This window comes from Taurulus bubalis, assembly GCF_910589615.1.
Source record: "Taurulus bubalis genome assembly, chromosome: 5".
NCBI lineage: Eukaryota > Metazoa > Chordata > Actinopteri > Perciformes > Cottidae > Taurulus > Taurulus bubalis.
In genome coordinates this window covers 6,796,487-6,815,187 of record NC_136593.1, presented here as the reverse complement: position 1 = coordinate 6,815,187, position 18,701 = coordinate 6,796,487, and the positions used below count along the sequence as shown (strand labels likewise).

The 18,701-nt window shown below is 44.8% G+C and overlaps 1 protein-coding gene across 1 annotated transcript in view; it reads left to right on the top strand.

Moving 5' to 3' along the window:
* Positions 1–4,376: 4,376 nt before the first annotated feature.
* The window catches only part of magi3b (membrane associated guanylate kinase, WW and PDZ domain containing 3b), a gene marked incomplete at its 3' end in the record, with an annotated part of 119,368 nt that continues 105,043 nt past the window's right edge, over positions 4,377–18,701 (top strand). Inside the window, exon 1 of the mRNA XM_079217630.1 lies at positions 4,377–5,114. Within this exon, the coding sequence (XP_079073756.1) occupies positions 4,808–5,114 (307 nt within the window). The 5' untranslated portion in view covers positions 4,377–4,807. The remainder of the gene's footprint in view (positions 5,115–18,701) is intronic.

Below are 18,701 nucleotides of genomic sequence, written 5' to 3'. Positions count from 1 at the left end.
TGCTTTAAAGAGCCATGTCGGATGCTGCCGCGAGAGAACGCCAAGACGCGGTGGAGTCTTTACAGGCTCTCTCCTCCTCCTCATCCTCATCCGTCCCCGCTGCTGGCAATTTTCTCTCATCTTTCCCGGTACGGACACCCGTTGGAGCAGCTTACATGACGAGAAATGACAAAACCACCGTTTTCCCCCCCGAGTAGGGAGGTTTAAACGGGTGACAATTGTAGTTCCCTGACCAGCAGTTTGTGGTTGTTAATACAAGAAAGAACATTGAAAACATGCGCCCTACATTCCCACAGCCGACTGACTCAAACGATGCTGTCTGGTACGTTGTTCTGCAAATCCCAGAGACATTGACACCAACATGTGGTGTATATTATGAAAATATATATATATATTCATATATATATATATATATATGAATATGTAGCCTATATCATCTTTATCCGACCTTGTTTCTGTCCTATGTCAATTGCTAACTCCTTCATTTCATGTCTTCGTAAATGACGAGCAGTTTGGGTAGAAAGCGTAACATTTTTTTGCACATGTGACAATCATGGTTTTGCTGGCTATTTTCTAAAGGTTGTCTATCGGATGACCTTTTTAACATTTAACAAGCATTCTCAGTAACCTCGGTCAGGTGACATTATGTTGTGTGTATGTGTGTGTGTGTGTGTGTGTATATATATATATATATATATATATATATATATATATATATATATACACACACACACACTTGATTTAATGGTGGTAAACTTTATTGTGCAGTGTGCATGCCGTTTTACATTGTGAGGATTTATCATCACAGTTTTATCTCAAAACGTTCCTGATCCTTCTGTAGATATTGATTTAGCCTAGGTTTTCACTTGGGACTGTGAAAAAATGAGAATGTATTGTTTTATATGTATTTGTACATAAGGCTGGTAATCTATTAAATTCCATGTCCGACTCGTCCGTTTGCAGAGAGGTTTGAGCTGCAGTCATTTTAAGCTTATTCATGTTAAGCCCTTATTGACTCAGCATTTATTACCTGTTTGTTCAGTAGCCAAACACCTCTTCTTGAGGTGAGGTTATTTTGCTCCTGACTGAAAGATGGGAAAAACAAGTTTCAGCCAACTGTAAGTTAGTTGCTTTGAAGATTTGAACATTTAAATGCCTCATGTAAAAGTACGTGGCCTTGTTTAATTGAGTTCGATGAGTTTCCCTTCAAAAAAAAAAAAATCCTCTTGATTGCACTTGAAAGTCGGCGTCGGTTTTGACTCAGAAAACACAAATGAACACTCCAGTTGCTGGTTTATCCGGCTCACCATGCAGCAGCCCGGCGGTAAATCCAACCAGGTTTCTAAAACTGTCCATGTAAATGTTTTTGTGATTTTGGAGGCTGTAGTCTGTCTACTTTTGAATTGACAGGTGCTTCAATTGGTTTGTGTGCACCCGTTCATGCCCATGACGGCGACACCTTTCTAACAGTTTCACCCAAACCTTCATGAAGGGTGGGTTCATTCCAGGACTGTTGCCTTAGTTTCAAAACAGGCCGAGTGAGAACGTTTGCGTTTGTCATTGTCACTTCCGTCACGTTGATAATCGGTACTTCTACATTCTGCTCTTTTTTTGTTTTAAGACCAAGAGAAGATTTTCCCTTTTTTCTCTCCCGAGTGTTCGACCGTATTGAGTTCAGACACTAAACTGTCAGTAACGCTGAGAAGTGAATCGTCTAGAGCGAATGTGTGGCGGCTTAAAGTCGCAAAATGTAACCTGGTAATACAAGTTATTGTTGCGTTGTGTCACTGCTGCTCCAAGTTGACTCATGTATGTTTTGTCTCGTGGTACGTGCAGATATGGAAGCAGATCTTTGTTGTCTTGATGTTTTCTGACTGTTGGGCAATTTCATCCCCTTCTTTTTGAGCGATTTTTGCGAAATTCAGTTCAGAACTTGCAGTGATCAGTCATCCTAATTGAGCTACTTGTCGAGACACACATCGATTCACTGTTCAATATTTTCTGCCGACGCGGCAAAACACAATGTGCATCAGCATTGTTTTATCCTCCGAACGTCCTTTATGACTTTATACCAAAGTTAAGCAGTAAATGCTCTGGCAATATCCAATGCTGCTTTTTTATAAACTTTTTTTGTATCGTTGAAGTTTTGCATTTTGTCTTCAGTCTTATTTTTGTTTAACCTTGTTTACCTGTACGTCCTTGTAAAGCATGTCTAAAGAGCCCTTTTTTTGTTACGTAGCCATTACTCTGACATTAAACATGAATTCTGATAACTCTGCTAGGATTATTATATTTTTTTCTTCTTGAATGTTCTCACCATGACATATTTGGAGTGTTTTGTTTTGTTCAAAAGCCAAAGACACCCAATGAAGATTATAGTGCTCACACTCTTGAAGCACATATTTTGTTGTTTTTGTCACATTTGATCAAACATCCAAATAGTTAATTTCCTCTTCGCCGATTTTTTTCGATTTCTGTGATGGGCTTAAAGAAAAATGGGAGAAAAAGTTCTTGCAGGATTGTATTTAGGCTACATGTAATTCTAGGGAGGGGTCTTAACCAAAACACGATTTCCAAGCACAAAGATGGAACGATTTAAAAGGCCAAGCCATCTATAATCTGGATTTAGTCGTGTCAAGCCAGCACAAAGCCCGCTAATATGTATGGACCTATAAACCCATGGTCCATCATCAGTCTTGGCGTGAAGAAAAAAAACCTAATTTCTATAAAAGTTCCTGTGAACACGACACCAGTGGAATCGGACTGTGCGTAAAAGCTCTTTGAGAGTCAGCAGTGTGTTTTGGATCCGATACATACATAGTTCATCATCCTCCAGAAGGAGATGCATTATTCAGCCCGTGCGTCTCTGTATTTACACACAGGCCTCTAATGCATCACAGCACAGAGAACAGCAAATCCTGCTGCTGCTGTTCATAAATACTACAGACAATGTGTTTCTCTCTTGGAAAGTTAATTAACTCGACTACAGGGCGATGACATATGACTGTCCCGTGAGTCAACACGGCCATGTAGTCAGAATCCATCATGCCTGTATCAGAGGAGGGAGGGTTGGGGGTCTTTTAGGGGCAAAAAGGCAAACGGCGCATCATTTATAACATGCTGTGAGAAACAGCCATGCAGTAATCTCCTCAGGTGCAGTGACATTTACAAACGCGCAATTAAGTCACACTTAAAAACACCACTTCAGTTTAGCCTCATGCTGGAGTGTTCAGCTCATCCATGTCGTTGATCAGGAAACCAACATAAAGGAGCTCTTCTCTCTATATGCCGCACTCGGGGCCAGGAAACGTGGAGGTTTGCACGTATGTGAGTGTTTTTTAACATTTTTTAATTAAAAGTCAAATAGTCTGCAGCAGACCTACATGAATGCTAATAAATCCATGAACGCTAAAGCTACTTTTCATTAATTCTTCTGCATAAATAATGGGACAAACAATTAAATGTAATATATATTTATATATACATATTTTTTTAATGTAATTTAAATCCCTTACTTTTATTTGAAATCCCTTATTAGTCCCACAAGGGGAAATCATACTAATTAATAATAATAATGAACGCGTAACACCCTTTGGAGCTCACGCACAGACAAACGCGGTTGAGGCGCGTGTGCGTGCGTGTGTGCGCGTGCGTGCGTGTCAAAAGGAGGGCTGAACCGCAGCAGTACATTGTTTTTGATGTCTCCGTGTGCGTCAGTAGGTGGCGCTGTGGAGACGCGTATCCTACGCACGTTCAACCAGAATGATTGCCTTCTACAAGAATTCCTACCTCACTGTGTGCAAATGAAGTGTGTTAATGAGTTGTAATTTGTTCTGCACGCTTATTATTAGGATTACATGCTCTGTGTATTTGTATTTAGTCTTACTTGTTACACCTATTCTACCTCATATGCAAGCCATGCTTTAAAAAATAATTATATATATATATATATATATATATATATATAAATAATCGCAGATACACGCTGTTGTTTATTTTAAACAGGGACTAAAATGACAATAAATAACAGTGAACATATTATTACATTACGATGCCATGTAGTACCGCATCCCACCGCAGGGGGGCGCCCGCGTGCGGCGTCTCCAAAAGCGCCGCCGCGGCTGCTTGAGCGTAAAAAAGGGGCGTTCCGGGAGGCTTTTGGCAACGGCTCTCCTGGCGGTGCCAGGTGTGTTCAAACCTGTAGCGGAACAAAACGCTCGCAGATGTCTGTCGGCTCAGTCACCGCGGGGCTGGATCTCAACCGCAGCAGCAACCGCCAACCGGGGCTCGCCGGTGCCGCCCGTCTCTCCTCCGCCTGCCCACAGGTACGAGTGGCTCGCTCGTTGACGCACTACGTTTCAGGCGGCAGACACTGAGTGAAATACTCTCTGTTTACGTTTTGGATCGCACCCCGGGAGAGAAAGCGAGCGGTTGAAGAGAGTGGAACCTGTTTTTTGTGTGTGTGTGTTTTTTTGTTTGTCTCGCCGCTGTCAACTCTCCTTGGTTTTTACGCACAGGGAGCGCGCTCGGAATTATCGCAACCCGGCTGAACTGCGCGCACCAACCCGCGGGATGACACACCTCAGCGGCGGATTCGCGGGGTGAAAACCGGCCTCCTAAATGTCAGGAAGATGAAATCCCCAGCAGCAGCAGCAGCAGGTCGAGAGAATCACTCAGGAGGGTTTATTAGGCCGCGTCACGTCGCGTCCATTTAACAACAGCACACCGAGGTAACCAGTTCGATCGCCAGTTGTTCCCCTCCCCAAAAAAGAAGAAGAAGAAGAAGAAAAAAAAAGAGGGAGTAACCATGTCCAGGACGCTGAAGAAGAAGAAACACTGGTCCGGCAAAGTGGTGGAGTGCGCGGTGTCATGGGGGAACTTGGGGGACTTTGGCACCGTGGTGGAGATCCTCGGCGGAGCGGAGCTGGGACAGTTCCCGTACCTGGGCCAGATGAAGCTGGACGTGCTGGTGTGTCACGTCGGGAAGCTGCCGTACTACGGGGACGTGCTGCTGGAGGTGAACGGGACGCCCGTCAGTGGACTTACAAACCGCGACACCCTGGCTGTCATCCGCCACTTTCGGGAGCCGATTCGCTTGAAGACGGTGAAACCAGGTGCGTCCCCTTTCCTTTACACCCCCCCCCCCCCCCCCCCCCCCCCCCCCCCCCCACCTCTGCTGTGTCACATGACCTCTGTTTGAAATATTTTGATATGTTGCATGCACCGAACCCAACCCATGATGATCCACGATGGAGAGAGACACTGGCACCCATTAGTGCCAGTCTGTGATCAAGTCGAGACAAACATCCTCAAATCAAAATCCTCCAGTCTCCCTCCTTATGTAACTCATATATAAAGGTGAATAAAGTGACTTTGACTGTAAACCTCCTACTGTCCCCAAACACATCGAACATAATGGGACAATTCTCTCACCACTTTCTCAGGGAGATCGAATAGTGATAATGGTAATGATGGCATGTAGCCCAGTCGGAGCCTTCCAGTCTAAGTGCACTTACATGCATATAAATGGGAACTAATTACATCCTCCATTATTCAGTCTCCATTATTATATACTGTGCTTCCCATTTGGTTTCCGCTGCACTGTACCCCGTTGTCCAGCACTCCAAGGATGCTGGCTGCAACATCCAAACGCCCCGATAATGAGGTCTAATAGCTGTGATGGCGTGCTGCTGCTGCTGCTGCTGGATGTGGATTCAGGTGAAGGGGTTTAATGGCTGTGAGGAGGTACAGTTGTGTGTGGCTGTGAGGGAGATGGCCACACGGTGCTTTGTATGCCGGAGCTGGAATGTCCTCCACAACAACTGAAGCCGTTCAAAAAAAGGTCACAGCGGGAGCAGCTGAGTCCCAGAACGTGAGGCCAGGATCCCTGAAAATCAGCTGTGTGTGTGTATGTGTGTATGTGTGTGTGTGTGTGTGGCACAAGCCTACGTCTGGTGTGTGTAGTCATTACCAGGAGCTATCTGGCATTGCTTTTTAAAATGTTTGTATAAATGTTATTGATTTTGATATCTTTTGTAAGCAAACAAGAGATGAAAGGGAATATGTTTGCCTGTGTGTGTGTGTGTGTGTGTGTGTGTGTGTGTGTGTGTCGGCTCTACACTCCCCAGAGCTCCTAACACCACGCTCCCTGCCCCACTAACCAAGGATGATTAATAAAGGGCATGGAGGAATGAGAGAGAGCGAGAGACACAAAGAAACAGAGGGAGAGAGAGGCATAAAGAGAGATGGGGAGAAAATCGGCTCCAGGCTTAACTCCCACATGAGGCTCGTTTTTTTTTGTGTGTGGCTCTCTTTAAAGCTCGTAGGGAAGTAATAGGTGGCGAAGACGGCAAAATTCATCATCACCTGTTCCTCTCACCTGTCTGGCCTCCACGTCCATGTTGTGTTTCAGCCGTATATACGTGACGATGCAGCCGCCGTGGATCCGCTCTTCATCGCCCTGCTTGCCTCACAAATCCCCCCCGGCGTCCGCATACAGATGGGGTTGTTACATTGTATGATTACATATTGAGTGTGTGTGTGTGGGAGTGTGTGTGTGTGTGTGTACGTTCCTGTGTGACAGCCTCATGTTTAATTCACACCTTGTGCATAATTGAGTTAGCGAGTGGATTTTCTCCACGCTGATGGAGGCAGCGGGCCTAGAGGATCAGCTGTTAGCAGGAGGCCCGGGGAATCTGCGATGACATGACGGCGGCCCGGCAGCGACGGACAGGCTCTCTGGGTCTGCCAGATGGAACCCCCCCCCACCCCACCCCCCTTCTCTTCCCAGGATCCTCTTGTGCTCTTGAGCTGGTCGGCATCCCGCGTTGCTGCTGCTGCTGGCGGCTGGGAGGAGGGAGGAAGACGGAGACCATGCAGAGATGCAAAAACGCATAAATGGGGGATTTGAGGCGTGGATAGAGAGAGACAGGATGTAAGATGCAAGTCTCTATGGAGGCTATTATCTATCTCAGCCATTGATCGAAGGGAATGTGAGCTGAAAGAGTCGCACACAGCACTTCACTTAGTTTTCTGCTGCTTCTGGCGCATCGTATATATATATATATATATATATTCCCCCCGGGCTGCCAGGCTTTCTCTCCCATGGATACAGCCTTGCATGCGTTGCATACCTTTTTTGAAGTGAAGAAGTTCGCACCGAGCCCACGCCAAGACTTCACAATACTCAGTGAGGTGAATGTGCCCATTTCTTCCCCGGTATCTTTTGATTAAGCCGGAGAAGAGGCCTCTATTAAAAGCTCTGTGCTCGGCAGAGGGATCTATTTCTGCCGCCATACCCCCAGCTAAAGACGCCTGATGAAAAGGTTCATGAATGGCGTCCCAGAATCCCTTTTCCGCTGCTCGGTTATTTTTTTTTCCTCTCTCCTGTTTCTCCTGTATATGTTTGCAGCTCCAATCAATGTGGAATCAAAACATACATACAACCTGTGGCCGTTTGTGAGCCGCTGAATGGATGATGAGTCTCTCATCAAATGAATCATCCCTCAATGCAGCACACAGCCGAGCCAGCTGTCATTTGCCTTTTTTTTAACGATTCATATCAGCTGTGTGAATGTATGACACGCATGTGTCATTTTTTTCAAGACGTGTGCACCCTGCTTTTACAGCTCAGACAGTTGGCATTGGTTTTATGATATTTAATGTGAAATATCACCGAGGTCACAGGTGTGTTTAACGATAATTACAATTAATTGAAATACTCAAACGCCTTCGGGTGTAATAGCATCTTTTAATGAAAGATGATCGTCATTTTATCTTTATTGATGATTGTCGGTGATATGACGAAGAGATATTAAATCAGCGGACTGGCATAATTCATCTTTTCCTGGGATTTTCAGAGGCGGGTTTTCTTACCTTTTTTGAACTTTTATTATTCGAACCGCGGACAGTTTGTATTCGGGCTGAGCAATAATTCAACATGTTAATTTATCGCCTCTTCAATGGAATTGAAATCCTTTATTGAGATATCGTGATGCATAATTGCGGTCGCCTTAAATGATAACATCAAGCAAGCACACATTTCTCTGGAGATCTGATGCGAAATATTTGCAGTGGAATATCATTTGAACATTTTAGCCATGTCGCCCCGGCCCTAGTTTGTATAAGTGCCCAGTGGTTTGTGCAATTGCTAACATTTTGTTGCCTACTCTAGATGATATTTTGAGTTGCCTTCTCCTGCTCACACATCATCATATTTTCTATTACCTGCGGATCATGCCAATAGAGAAGAATAGCGAGTGACATGAGCCCCTAAGCCCCCGTATCAAACGGCAATAGTGTGCGTGGGTTAATCACATTAATGCACCTCTCATATCAGGAAGTGCCTCTCAATGGAATCATCCTCTCGACAGGAGGCGCTTTGTCAGTGCAAAGAGATTTGTCGTTGGCTGCAGGAGGGGAAAAAATAAAATAAAAAATGGGGGATTGAGAGTGAGTGTGGGAATAGAGCGGCCCAGAGAGGCCCGGTCAAATAACTGCAGACATCTGTTCTCTCGCCTTGGAGATGCTTCTGACAATCGGCTAAACGGAGCAGGAGAACCATCACGTCCGCCGCTGCAAGTCCTCTGGCGTGGGATTCATAACAAAGTAATTTGAACGTCGAGTGTTTTTCTTTGATTCAGATTCAATTAGACGCCGGTTATGTTTCGATTTGCTCCGATCTGTTGGGGCTTGGGCACTGATGATGCTGCTGCTGCTCTGCTTTTGGATTATTGACAGTTTGGTGCTGGTGTAGCTACGTTTGTGCACTCTTTGTTAATTTTTAACTGCACTGTTGCACATGCATGCTACTACTGGCGCTCCCTTGGAGAAAGGAATTCGCAATCTCATTGGTGCCAACTGGCGAGACAATAAAGAAATACACATTATTACAGTAAACCCAATACACTGAAGGTGGTATTGTGCCTCATTAATATTTAACAATGTAGGTAACACAGAGTATGAGGCAAACCTCTAGCCAACACTTATATGAAATAAAAACAGAGGATATTGCATCAGGCACAATTTATTTCACACGCTGCTGTGCCTTCACTGTGTGTATAAGAGCTTCAACCTAAACCGTACTGGTGCTTTAAATATATATTAGTGCTGACCAATTCTTAAAGCATGCAGTCGTGGTTTAGGTTGCTCTGTTTTCCCCAACTTCCCACCACAATAATACAAAATCGCTGAACAGAAACCTTCATTTCGGCAGATACCATGTCTGCTGTTACTGTTGACAGAGTTATCATTGTGTGCCAATAAAGCAAACGATTTCCACTCACAACTGCCCGTCAATGGAGGAGGTTTGGGTGGATGGAAAAGGTCAAACGAACATAATTATCACCCAGGAGACCACCGTTCATGTCCGGTGTGAAAACAAGAGTCAATGTTGACTTATATTATCTTACTTATGTTGCGTACCTAATGTACTTCAACTATTTCAGTAAAAAAAAAAAAAAAAAACGTACATAATATAACCCAAACCACGATCATTTCCTAAGCGCCGGGAAAATGAGAATTAAAAAAAAAAAAAGATATCATACAGACAAGGTTGATGAGGATGAACTGGGAACAACCATTTTAACGAAAGCTTACTCCAAGCCGGTGCTTTGTATTTGACAGTTGACCCCCATGAGAAACGCCGACACAAACACTTGTTGTGTTAACACAGGCGTGGCATGTCACACGCTCAGCAGCCAGCGTGGGCTTGTTTGTGTTGCCGCGCCACTTGAGGAATACTGTCAAGCTGTAAATGCAAGACTGTTGCCACAGCATCAGAGCATGACAATTAGCAATTAGTGTCTCTCCGTCCCTAGATATTCTCCGCCTGCCGCTCTCCATGCTCCCTCCCCTGTTCATTGTGCAACAAATGAGGGAGGCCCTGAAGCAAACCCCAGTTGAAAATATCTCGCCTGTAAAACCTGTCAAGCACCGTTTTTTTAAGTACTTAAAGGTGGGGTAAGCAGTTAAAACCTGCCGTCATTGGTCAAAAATGACGTAATAACCTTCCAGCAAATTGTTATTTAAGTGGTCTGAGTGGCCCCTCTTAACTCTGTTGTCAGGCTTTAGAAAATCTATCCTGTGACGGGAGACTTTGGCCAATCACAGGTCATCTCAGAGAGGGGGCGGTGAAAGTCTGATTCAACAACGAGATATCCGGCAGGAAAAGTTGCTATTACAGCATTGGCAGCAACTGCCTACACTCCAGAGCAACCCCACAAAAAGGAGATAAACAGAGTCTGACAATGTTGTAATATTGGCCAATAACAGGAAAAATAAACTCCCTGCCCCCAGCTTTAAATACTAATAGGTGGAAAGGAGGCCATGTATATGTTTCCGTCCATTTTCTTTCATTCTTTGTAAGCACTCCATGCTTTTTGTATCTGTTTGGCCTCTCGCTATATCATCCTACAAAGCATTTTGTTGATGTACAGCTTGTTTGTCCTCTGTGACTCCCATCAAGCATCTTCTGTGTGTGCCTGAGGCAGCTGTCAGGCTTGCAGTGAAGTGCTACTACCACACACACACACACACACACACACACACACACACACACACACACACACACACACACACACACACACACACACACACACACACAGTCTTAAAGTACACTGTATCACTGTGTGATATGATTAGCAAAAGTTCAGAAGTCAACTTCATTTATTGGATTTCATGTTGAACTGCTTCAGAAACAACTCCTTTTTGTAAAGTAAGATATCAAGACTCGCAATAATCACTTTTTGCATTGCATTACATTGCATTGCATTACTGCAGCAATTTCCCAGAATGCTATTGCAAAGCAGAGCTGCCAACGTCTCGTAGCATCCTGTTGGGAGCTCACTCTCTCATGCCCTGCAGTGTATTTGTGGGGGCAGGGGGAGGAGGGGGTAATGCGACTACAAAACAAACTAGCGTAAAGTTGCTCCCAACCCTACAAGTCCTCAATAATTCATCTATACTAGAGCTGGATACTCCACTGGTGATACTGTGTGTATGTGTGTGTGTCTGATAGCTGGGCATATTAGAGCAAAGTGGTAGGCTACAGTCTCAAAGCATAGCAGGGCTCCTCCCGGTCCCCGGCACACTCTCATTATTGCCACTCGAATCATGTCGGCGAATGCTCTTTTCGCACACTCCAGCAGCACCTGCGAGGAAGCAAGGCCGCATGATGAGGTGGTTTGGAGTTGAAACTGATTAGAAGTGTGTTCATGATGATTGACACGTAGACGGGAACCGTGCGTGCATGTTGGCTTCACGGATGTCGGCTGGGCTCATGCTCGGTGGTAAGGGAGATGCGTGGAACGGCTCCACGACCACGACTTCCAGTTGATTCCAGCGCACTCCAAACAAACACCTCAAGGCGCTATATGAATTGCATTTTCTAATAAGCATTAATTTGCCTTTGACATACACCGTGTCTTTTCATTATCTCTCATTCTGCTCACGAGCAAGTAAACCAAAAAGGTGGTAAAGCTGAGCGTGAATGGGTTCAGCCTTGTGTGTGTGTGTGTGTGTGTGTGTGTGTGTGTGTGTGTGTGTGTGTGTGTGTTCGATGAACTGGAAGAAAATCCTTCATGTAATTCATCCTCAGGCCACCTATAGAAAAAAGTGTTTTTCGCATTGAAAAAGAAATTAATAAGAGCTTTTACAACAGTATGAGGACTGGAAGTGGCGAGGCGTCTGAGTGTGGTGGACACAGGTCATAGTGGCATTCTTTAATGAGCAATGCGTGTGTGTTTGTGTGTGTGAGAGAGTAAGGGAGACTCGGACTCAAATCAAGTCTACTTGGCTCTTTTATAGGAAGTTGCATCTCCAACATGAGAGCATTTCATCTCTAATTGCATTGTCTAAAATTATACAAATAGCATTTAGCTGTTTGCAGTATGTTGAATTTTCTCACTGATTGTCCTTTTTCTTTTCTTCAGTTCTGGGGGATTTCACTTCCTTCAGTCGCCGTTCCAATTAAAGACCGTTGTCGTCTTAAATGCCTGTTAGCGCTCATATTGCGATAAAATGACTAATTCTAATCCCGTCCCAGTAAATATGGATTTATCAGGAGGGGTCATAACATCACTTGTTTGTTCTGTATATAGGGCTCTAGCAGTGGAGACAATTTCCAGCTGTGGGTGTGTCTCACTGCTGATGTACGAGGAGTAATAGCTGGAGAAAGAGGGTTATTTTTGCTTTGACCTGCATCCTTTTTGCCCTCATTACCCACTGTTCTCTCTGCTTTTCTCTGCTTAGAACGATGGCTGTGAACTGTCTGTCCTGTTTTTGTTTTTTTTTTGTTTTTTTTTAGAAGAGACATCCGCACACTTACATCTATGCAGAGAACACTTTATTTTTAGCTTTCGGTCCTTCATCAGAGCATATGTGATTCAGCTGGTATGGCAGGTGTAGAAACAAACAAATCACAGCCCAATCAGTTAATGCAGAACACCTGTGCACACCCTGGTGGCAGAGGCTCCGCCCCCTGGGAACCGCAGCCTTAAAGCGCTTAATGAAAGACTGAGAGGTTTACCCGTGGATGCCACGCTTACTCAACGCTCAAAAATGAGGTGGAGCACAGTTTACACAGACGAGAAACACATGCAACCACAGAGCAGGTGACAGAAATGTCTCACTCTTTTCTTAACGTGTTTATATATCTACAATAAAGTTGTCCAGGTATCGGCCATGCAACCCCCTTCAGTGCAGTAGTAGTAGAATAAAAAAGATTTAGTCTTATCACTTTATCCCTTGGAAACCACAAAAAAATTGTAATCGTCAAAATAGGATCTTAACAGGCGCTTGAAAATCCCCAAAAGATCTCTATATGTGATACGGCTGAAAATACGAGTGTTTATCCCTAATATAATTTTTTTTGTTGCTCTTTTCCTGCTGTCTCTCTCCCTCCAGAGTGCATGAAACTGAATGTGTGTGTGTGTGAAGGCTTTGCGGGCCATCTTTTGGTTGAGCGTCATCTCTGAGCGCAGACCGGAGGGAACGGCTGGTGAGGAGTCACTCCTCGGCCTGAGCGCCTTGTTCATTTCACCACGGGCACGGCAGCCATACGGCGGCTGACTGGCCCCGACGCCGTCATGGAGGACGTTATCTTTATGCAACGGCTGGTTGCTGCACACCACAGCCCCCCCATCCCCATCCTGCCTCAGCGACTGCACACTTGGCCAGCGTGTCACTCCCCACTTTCCTATTATCCAGGTGTGCATTATATCCTCCGACTGGTGTTTATCACTGCAAGATGGAGGCTCGGGTCACCTCTAGACAGCTCACAGGTAATGGGCCTTGACATCTGAATTAGTGTGCTCTTTCAAAGGGTGATTAGCAAGCAGCTTAGGATTCTGAGGGGATGTTCATAGGCTGACATAAACAGGCAGGGGCGATGGGCCGGTGAGGCAGACGGGGGGACGGGGGGCTGCCTCTGTGGCTTCATGATGGGAGACTCGCCAATAATACAGCTCATCATGAAGTGGTCACGGTGTGGCTTTGCAGATGACAGAGGGTGGGATGGAAGCGGGGAACTGGGGCCTGTGCGATTACGCGTTTGCACTGGAGATTGAGCCACTTGAAGTATCCAATTTTCATTAGCTGATTTTTGCCATGTGAACATTTGACCCCCAAAATCTCCTTCCCGTCTCCGTTTCTTGTCCCCGTGAATGGCTGGCCTATAGCGGTTCCAGGTCGTCCCTTTGCCAGCTATTCCTTTTGTGTATTATTATTATTATTCCTCGGCTGTGTGATTCTCTATGTGCTCGTGGCGGCAGGGGAACGGCTGGCTTTGTAGAATCTTAATAGCGGCGAGCTAGCGCCAAGCTTTCCCCTCGCCGCTCGCTGCAGGCATGTCACTGAATGCCAATGAGACGTTCGGGTCCAAGCGGGGATGGATCAGGCCCCGGCTGTGGCAGGCGGGATGTGAGTGGCTGCAGAGCCCTTTTTTTTTTTTTTTTTTAACTAGGCGGGGAGCGCGTACGTGGCCGCACAGCAACCCGTGCGCCGCGGTTATCTCGGCGCACCTAATCTCCACGACGCGCCCTCTCTCGCGCTCCTCTGTCAAGTGGGAGATAATCCGAGTGCATTCTGTTCGGCTTTGACTTTGCGCTGCTTCCCCTGTAGCACACTGCCCCAGAAAGGGAGGCCGTTAGATTAGAGCTGTTAGATTCTGACTCAATAATGACACGATGATAAATGACACTGAAGCAATGGGCACCGGGTTGGAGGCCCAGCTAAATCTATAAAGGTGCTCTAGAATGACCATGTACTCCTCTCCTCGTCTCCTTTATCTTCTCCTCCTCTCTTGTCTTCTTCTCTTCCTCTCCACTTCTCCTCTCCTTCTGTTTTTTGTTCTTTCTTCCATGTAATTAGCTTAACAGCATCTAATGATATTTGCCCTTTTTTGTAGAAAATGGACGCATGTGATGTTTTATTCAAGCCGTCTTTGTAATAACGATGTTAGGCAGTGCAGCTTTTATAAATCTCCCTTCGTTTGGTCATTGCAAATTATTTATCATTGCCTATATAATTGTATGCTGACTGAAGAAACAATACATCACTGAAGAAGGTATTATAAGACCTAAAAACGTTTTCAGCCCTCGTATCATCGGTTGCCTTTTGAACATGACGTCTCCTTCACCATGAAGGTGACACATACATCACAGGCGGTTCAAAGCCACACAGGACCTGTTGGTGTACTATAAATGGAGGGCTGTATACACACCCCTCCCCCCCCCCCTCCCCCCCCCCCACACACACACACACATCATCACATTAGTCTGTCTCTTTCGCAGCATGCACACGGTTCTCCACATGACGCAGATGTTGCTAGCAGTAGGATGGAGTGATGGTTGGATGCAGAAGCCCCAGTCACCCAGTCACCGCCTGATCCGATTACAGGCGGCTTCACGCGGGCCGTCCCGACTGATGAGGCAAGGAGGACGGACAGATGGGCGCGCGCCGCGGTTGTTAGCAGCTGTAATTAACTCCGTGGTGTCCTATACAGTTGTGGTGTTCAGGAAGAAGAGGGCAGTCACCGCACCGTAACCTGCATGTATGTAGGCAGAACTCTGCAATAAAACTATTACAGTCTCTTACCAACTATTAATATCTTTTTTGGGAGTAAATCATTGTGTTTGGACCTCCAAACTTTCCCTTACAGGTGGAAGCATGGGGCCTCCTGTCCTTGTTGGCGGCAGCTCTGAACCACAGCGTCTCCTCCCAAAGGGTCCGTTCCCCCGAGAGTGCAGATGCCGGGAATTACTGCGTCACTTTATCAAATTAAAAAAAAGATTTGCAGCGCGTGCTAATATGCATAATGTGAGTTGATGTCTTGGACTTGTTCAGTTCGGCGTTCGTGTGCTCGGCAATATCCGCCGGCTTTACGTCAGGAGGTCGGCCGTGTCATTGTCGTCTGATTTCTGATCTTATGCCGCTGCTCGCTGTGTGGAATTAATTTTAATTGATATTAATTATGGATTAATTTCCCGTAGTGAATTATCTTCTCTTTTTTTCTTCTTTGGTTATGTGACATGCATTATGATGCTTTCATGCTACTAATTCCGATAGTGATCAAATATAAATACATCATTTTGCGAGTGTGGTGAGTGATAAGGAGGAGAAGGCATATTTCTTCCCATGTTGCCCTTCTTGATATTCTCTTTCTGAAACCTCCCCCACTACTCAACTAATATGTGAATGTGTCCAACCCTGCTGTGACTAAGCTGATTCCCTCCTCTTTGATTGCACTTTTTTAGGGTTGAGGTCAATTCCCTGCAGTCAATTTAAAATGCAATGTCAAACTGCAGTTCATTTCTTATGTATAACGCATGCATTCTTTATCACTTCATTATGACGATGAGCTGATTTGAAAGACTCTTTTGTGAAAGTTGCTCAGTGACGTTGTGGTATTCCACACACTAAATTCTCAGATCCGTTTGAAAATGTCAAACAACAAACATAAAATATATATATATATATATATAAAATGCACGACATCTTGAAGCGCAGAGTGGACGTAGAGAGAGTTACAGATGGGCTAGAACTTCATTAAAGGCAAACTATCTCTCGTCCAAGTCTTCATTAGATGTGACAGTCGTGACCGTTTCCCAGGGGATCGTAAAAGCTTTCTCATAGTGTTTAAGCTTTAAAGACAATGAATCGCGGGACTCCGACTATCCGGCGCTCCACTTTTCTGACTAATTCAGACTCATAAATATGAAGGAAGCGTTCCCAAAGTGGCCTTTTTTTTATAAATAATGACATAGCAGTGACTAAGCCTGCACATGTCCAAAGAAGCAGACCGAGCTCGGCATGCAAGGTGCAACGATGATGAGTCAGGCGTTTACAATTTATAAAAATATCTCAACGCAAGATAAACTGGAAAAATGGCTGACGTCAACAGGATCCGAGCTGATGCAAACAAATTCCCACAATCAAGTGAAGCAGGTTTAAAAAAAAAAAAGAGACGAAAACTGCAGTATTTGTCAGTTCGTTGACTCAACTTAAAAGCGAACAATAGAAGTTTGTTTCCGAGGTAAAAACCTACAATGAGCCCTTTTGAAAAAGTTTTCACAGAGTGGCTTAAAAGAACGACAGTCGTCAATTAAATCCAGTTTGACGTCAGATGGGACCGCTTCCTGTTTGTGCGCTTACAATATGTGAGAGCTTTGAAGGTTTGCTTCTCACTCTGGAACACAAGGTCTTTTGTTTTAATCTGCACTGCAAATAAATAAATAAGCATTCGCTGCAATGGCACTGGATATCAAATGTATGTTGGGCGTGTGTGCTCGGATGCAGACGAGATGTCTGATCGCCTGCGATGCGTATGAGGTTGCGAGAGACCTGCGATGCGTTCGCAAAATTGCGGCTTTACCTCTGAAATGTTGATACCGATCCGTTGACTCCGTCTGCGTTTCTTTTCTGTTGTCTGACCTCCCGCCGTCTGTTTCGAGGCCCGTTGCGTCGCAGAGGAATTTAGCCGGGAGTTAAGTCGTCGCTCGTAACTGCTGCTTCTGATCTCGGTCTGAGAGCAACAAAGAACCTTATTCTGTGAATTGATTTGCGGCGTCTGGGTTTTTTACTGCTGCAATCCTTTTCTTGATCAAGTCATCTGCCGGCTGTTTTATTGATCCGAGGTTTCATCTTTTGGGTTGCTTGTTTTGTCCAATCAACAGTCCATCGTTGACGACTTGGACAACTAGAGAATTCTCTTTCGAGAAGCTGGAGCGATGCAGAATATCTGAACGGTGAACAGTTACCGGAGGAATGTAAATCAAATCCCTCGCATTTGATTGGACTGCTAAAAAAAGTGGGCGGGATAAATGTAGCATGATGCGGCCTTATTATCAATTACTGTCCATTACTACAATTATTGACAAGAATCAATTAGTTTAAAGGCCGTCATTTTCCTAATGGCTCACAAAATAAACAGAAATGTAACAAATAGCTGTCAGAATAACTTGTTACATTAAAGTTTTTATGAAATCTCCACTTTTTGGTGCTTTCCCCGTGACGAGCCTCCAACACGGTTATCTACCATCTCGACAGATTAGTTGGATTTCATACCGGTTGGGTTTGAGGCTGTGCTTTGCCGCTCCGGGCCAGATGATGCAGTGTGGCATCATGATCTCTCCTCTGATTCATTTCAGACTCGGCCGGCTTGTGTTTTGACATGGCCGACTCCGACCCCCTCCCCCCACCCGACCCCGGTCTGTCTGGATGGCTGTTTTCACACCTGGCTGAGCAGGCCCCGCCATTGGCATTCACCCGCAAATGAACAAACCTAAAAACAAATCCAAAAAGGCACGCTCTCATTGCGCACACACACACACACACACACAAATGTGCATAGACACACACACACTCGCACATAGCTGTTGGTTTATATGAGGTGAAAGTCGGTAAAAAGGCGGTCCAGCTGTCCGTCAAGCTGTGGTTAATTTCCAGCTACTTTGTGTGGGGATGATCTGTGTTTTCACTTTGAAATCAGCATCAAAGTCTGACATTAGCGGCTTTAATGTTGTTATGCTGGAGGTGATTGTGGCTGTCTGCAGGTTGACATTTGAACAGTTAATAAAAACAGAAAACCCCGGGTGCTCTAAGGCCAGCAGAGACGGAGCTTCTAAAAGTTAATTTAAAAATATGAAATAAAAAAAAGATGATGAATATGACACTTTTAGCTCCCTCCAATATTGTGTAATGGATGTTCATCCTCATCCTTTTCTTGTTTGGTGCTGTCATTTTCAATAATGCATAGAATCACTTATGAGGATACATTTTTGTTGCACATTATTAAATTAAGGGAAATAGAAGCTCGCTCGCAAGTGAATCACAAATTACAAACTCTCCTCTTTATTGTATTTTACACTTCATATGATATCCAATTAACAAAGCAGAATGAGCTAGAAAGCTCTGATTGTTCCCGCAACAAAAACGAAACCAAAAAAAAACCACACACACACACAGCAGTCTTGCTTGAAGAGTCCCGCTGTCTATATTCTGACAGTTGTTCTCATGAATGTACTTACAATTACATCGCTGTTGTCAGTGTCCCTGCAGACAACATTAATTATAAAATCTCGAACTCACTCAACAGATGCAATTTGTGTTGAATGAGTCAGGAGACGGAAACATCCACTATAAGACGGAGTAAATCTGTGTTCTAATTTTCAAGCACATTTATTTATTTTTCATTTTCAGCATCT